The following is a 3,230-nucleotide window of genomic DNA, read 5'->3' as shown; positions in this document are numbered from 1 at the left end:
AAGGCATGTGAAACACACTTTCCAACATTCAGCTTTTAGAACGTGCAAAACTGATAAACTAGTCTGTTACGGGGGGGGGGGGGGGGGGAAGACAATAAGAAATAAATATGGAAATTAGCAAAAACCAGTATTAAACATATGTCTTTATGAATAAGACTTAATCACACACTTCATTTTGCAAATACAAAAGGGCCTTTTGAAATGTATTAATTAAAGTTAACCGCTGTAGACAGGCCGCTTTGTAGGGCCGCAGTCCTCCCCCTATTAGTATAGCATTAAGGACAGCCGAGGAAATTGGGTTAATAAAGCCGGGTATTGTGGCAGAACCGCTCCAGCGCAAACCGGCGAGCACAGCTTGGTCCCTCTGGGAGGCCCAGGCTGCGCGCGGCGCGTGGACCCCGGCTGGCGGCAGAGTTCTGAGTTGAGAACTGCCTTTAAAAGAGATCCCATCACCGTGCACAGCGGCCAGGGCGTGCCCCGAGCAGCGTGTACTCACCGTGGCCGGGTCACCTCTCCCAGAATTGTGCGGGGGTCGGTGGAGAGGGGCCTTGGCCTGTTACCAGGGCTAAACTAGGCCCTCCCCTGACACCCCAGGAGCCCTCCTCCAAGCAGCCGCCTTTAAGCAGAGGGCGCATCTCCATACAGCTTCACCAGGGCCGCGCCAGGGCGGTGGTGGCCGGAGAGTCCAGGGGCTGCTTAGGGACAATGGGAAGCAGCCGGCGTCAACGTCCGCTCACTCAGAGGTCAGCATCTCCAGGCAGGCTAGAAAAGAAACGTAACAAACGGGAAAGGCGAAAAGCTACCAACCGGGGTCTTCTTGTGTCCGCGGTCTAGCTCCCTTGCAACCACAGTTGCGGGACCGGGTTGGGGCGCATCCTGCAATTCCGCTCCTGAGGCGCGGGGCGGAGGGGTGGGGGGCGGTCATGGAGCGGGCAGACGCGGAACACGCCCACCCAGAGCGCGGCCTTGCGGCTGGCAAGACTGCCGACGGAGGCCAAACACGCGCCCCGAGAGGACCGGGACCCGGGCTACCCTCCGTCCCTGCGCTCTGCGAGCCCCCAGGTGGCCCTGGGGAGGACCACCCGCGCGGCGATCGCGCCAACCCCTGTTCCCGCTGCGACCCCGGGTTTCTTTTTGAGGCTGAGCGGTGGCGCCCAGACAAACACGGCTGGTCAGCCCGGTCCTGTCTCCAGGGTCCATGGCTGGCGGCGTCCGGAGAGTGCCCAGGGGCGCTGTAGGCTCTAGGACCTGGATTCCAGCACCCCGTTGTCCGGTTCAGTCCCACTCCCGTCTGGGCTTTGCCCTTCTGTTCCGCCGGCCCAACTGCTCAGAGCACAGGGGCTGGATGCGAGGTGCGGCCGTCTTCTCCCCGTGAGCGGAGTCCAGTGGGGGAGGCAGGCAGTTATGGGGGCAAGGTAAAATGAAGGACGCGTGCTGAAGGAGGGACCGCCCAGGGCCCTTAGGGCTTCTCGTTACAGTGTTTGCAAAGCACCGAGGGCGTCCCGGAGAAGGCGGCGCACTTGTCTGGACAGGGCAGCGCGGCGCTGGCAGAGAAGGGGTACACTGCAGCCTGGCCGAAGGGCGTCAAGGGCGCGGCGGCCACCGGCGCGGCCAAGCCCTGGCCGTGGTTGAGGTAGGCCACGAGGCGCCGCATCTCGTCCAGGGCCTGCGCCTGCATGAGGATGTAGTTCTTGGCGAGGAGCAGCGTGGCGATCTTGGAGAGCTTGCGCACCGACGGGCTGTGCGCGTAGGGGATCACCGAGCGCAAGCCGTCCAGCGCGTCGTTCAGGTCGTGCATCCGCCGGCGCTCCCGGGCGTTGATGCTCAGCCGCAGCGACCGCTGCTCCCGCGGCCGCCGCCGCCCGTCCGCCGCGCTCCCGGGCCCGCGCCGCCGCCTCCGCCGCTCGAAGGCGTCGTCCTCGTCCCCGCTCTGCTCGCCGCTGCTCTCGGCCGCCGCGGCCGGGGCTCTGGGCGCGGACGCCGCGGGGAGGTCACCTCCCATGCCCGGCATGCCGTAGCCGCGGGCCGCCTCGGGCCCCCGGGCCGCCCCGTAGGCGAGGCCCGCCGCCGCGTAGCCGTGGCTCAGCTCCAGGTACGCGTCCCCCGACAGCGACTTGAGCTCTGCCATGGCCGCGCCTCTGGGCCCGAGGGCCCGCCGGGCGGGCAGGTGCTCCTACGGCCCAGGCCGTGCCGCCCCAGGGTCCGCGCGCGCGCTGGCCGCCAGCGCCGCCTCGGTGCCGCTCTCGGCTAGCGCTTCCGTCCGGCAGTCGGTCAGTCCCCGAGCCTCCCAGCGTCTCGGCCCCGCCTCCTGGTCGCCTCCCCCTCCCCCTTCTCCCCTCCCCCTCCTATTCCATCTCTTTCTCTCCTACCGCCCCCCCACCCCCACCCACCACCTCTCGTCGCCGCGCGCAGGGCTGGGCTGGGGAGCGCTTACCTCCCACTCTCGCCGCCACTCCCCCTTTAAGGTGCGGAGGCGCCCGCTGGGACTTCGCAGCCGTCCAATCAGAGGGGACCTGGTGACCGCCTCTTTCCGGAGCCCGGCCGCTTCGGCGGCGCAGACCGACGGCCGAGGGTGGGGGAGCCACCGGGATGAGGGAGCCGGGGGTCTGGTTGGAGACAGTGGTGGACGCGGTGGGGCCTAGAAGCGCTGTTCCCGCGTCTCCGCGTCTCAGCGCTGCTTTCTGCTGCCCCCGGGAGTGCAGCCGCTGTACGCTCCAGTCCCTCGTGGGCACCCGCCTCAGTCCGGCTCCTTCTCTTCTTCTGTGCCGTTTGCAGGAGCCACGTCCGGCGTCGCGCAGGCAGGGATCAGAGCAGGGAGCGCGCAGAACACCGCGGAGCCCGACCAGCCGAGTCCGGATCAGGTGCCGGGCGCACGCCTGGGGCGTTCCTCCCCAATGGGTGTCCTAGTAGTACCGCACAGCCAGGTAACCCGAGGGGCACACTGGGCGCTCCCAGCGCTCCTTCCAGGGCCTGCTGGCTCTCCAGGACTTCGGTACTGGATGGGAGTGTTCGAGTAGACAGCGCAAACACGTGGATCATCTATCGTGGGAACGTCAGAGACCGGCGCTCTGGCCCCGGAATGAGGGGAGCGGAACCTGGGGCAGATGCTTAGGAGAGCGGGTCTCACCTACCTGCGTGTCCGGCTGGGAATGAAGGACCAGGAGGGTCTGGGGGAGGCCTTTTCCAAGGAGCCCCTGCACTGCTTCCTGGGCTGAGGTCTGGAGAGCGAT

The 3,230-nt window shown here is 66.7% G+C and overlaps 1 protein-coding gene across 1 annotated transcript; it reads right to left on the bottom strand.

Annotated features, from left to right (window-relative positions):
• Nucleotides 1–1,459: 1,459 nt before the first annotated feature.
• On the bottom strand, nucleotides 1,460–2,131 carry BHLHE23 (basic helix-loop-helix family member e23). Its single transcript, XM_061126227.1, has one exon. It carries the CDS (start codon nucleotides 2,126–2,128, stop codon nucleotides 1,460–1,462), a length of 669 nt encoding a protein of 222 aa, XP_060982210.1. The 5' UTR covers nucleotides 2,129–2,131.
• Nucleotides 2,132–3,230: the final 1,099 nt, after the last annotated feature.

Source organism: Dama dama, chromosome 23 (assembly GCF_033118175.1).
Source record: "Dama dama isolate Ldn47 chromosome 23, ASM3311817v1, whole genome shotgun sequence".
Taxonomy (NCBI): domain Eukaryota; kingdom Metazoa; phylum Chordata; class Mammalia; order Artiodactyla; family Cervidae; genus Dama; species Dama dama.
This window is presented reverse-complemented; position numbering and strand designations above follow the sequence as displayed.

Excerpts from the sequence above, each read along its gene's own strand:
- BHLHE23 (XM_061126227.1), bottom strand. The coding sequence starts at position 2,128 with ATGGCAGAGCTCAAGTCGCTGTCGGGGGACGCGTACCTGGAGCTGAGC.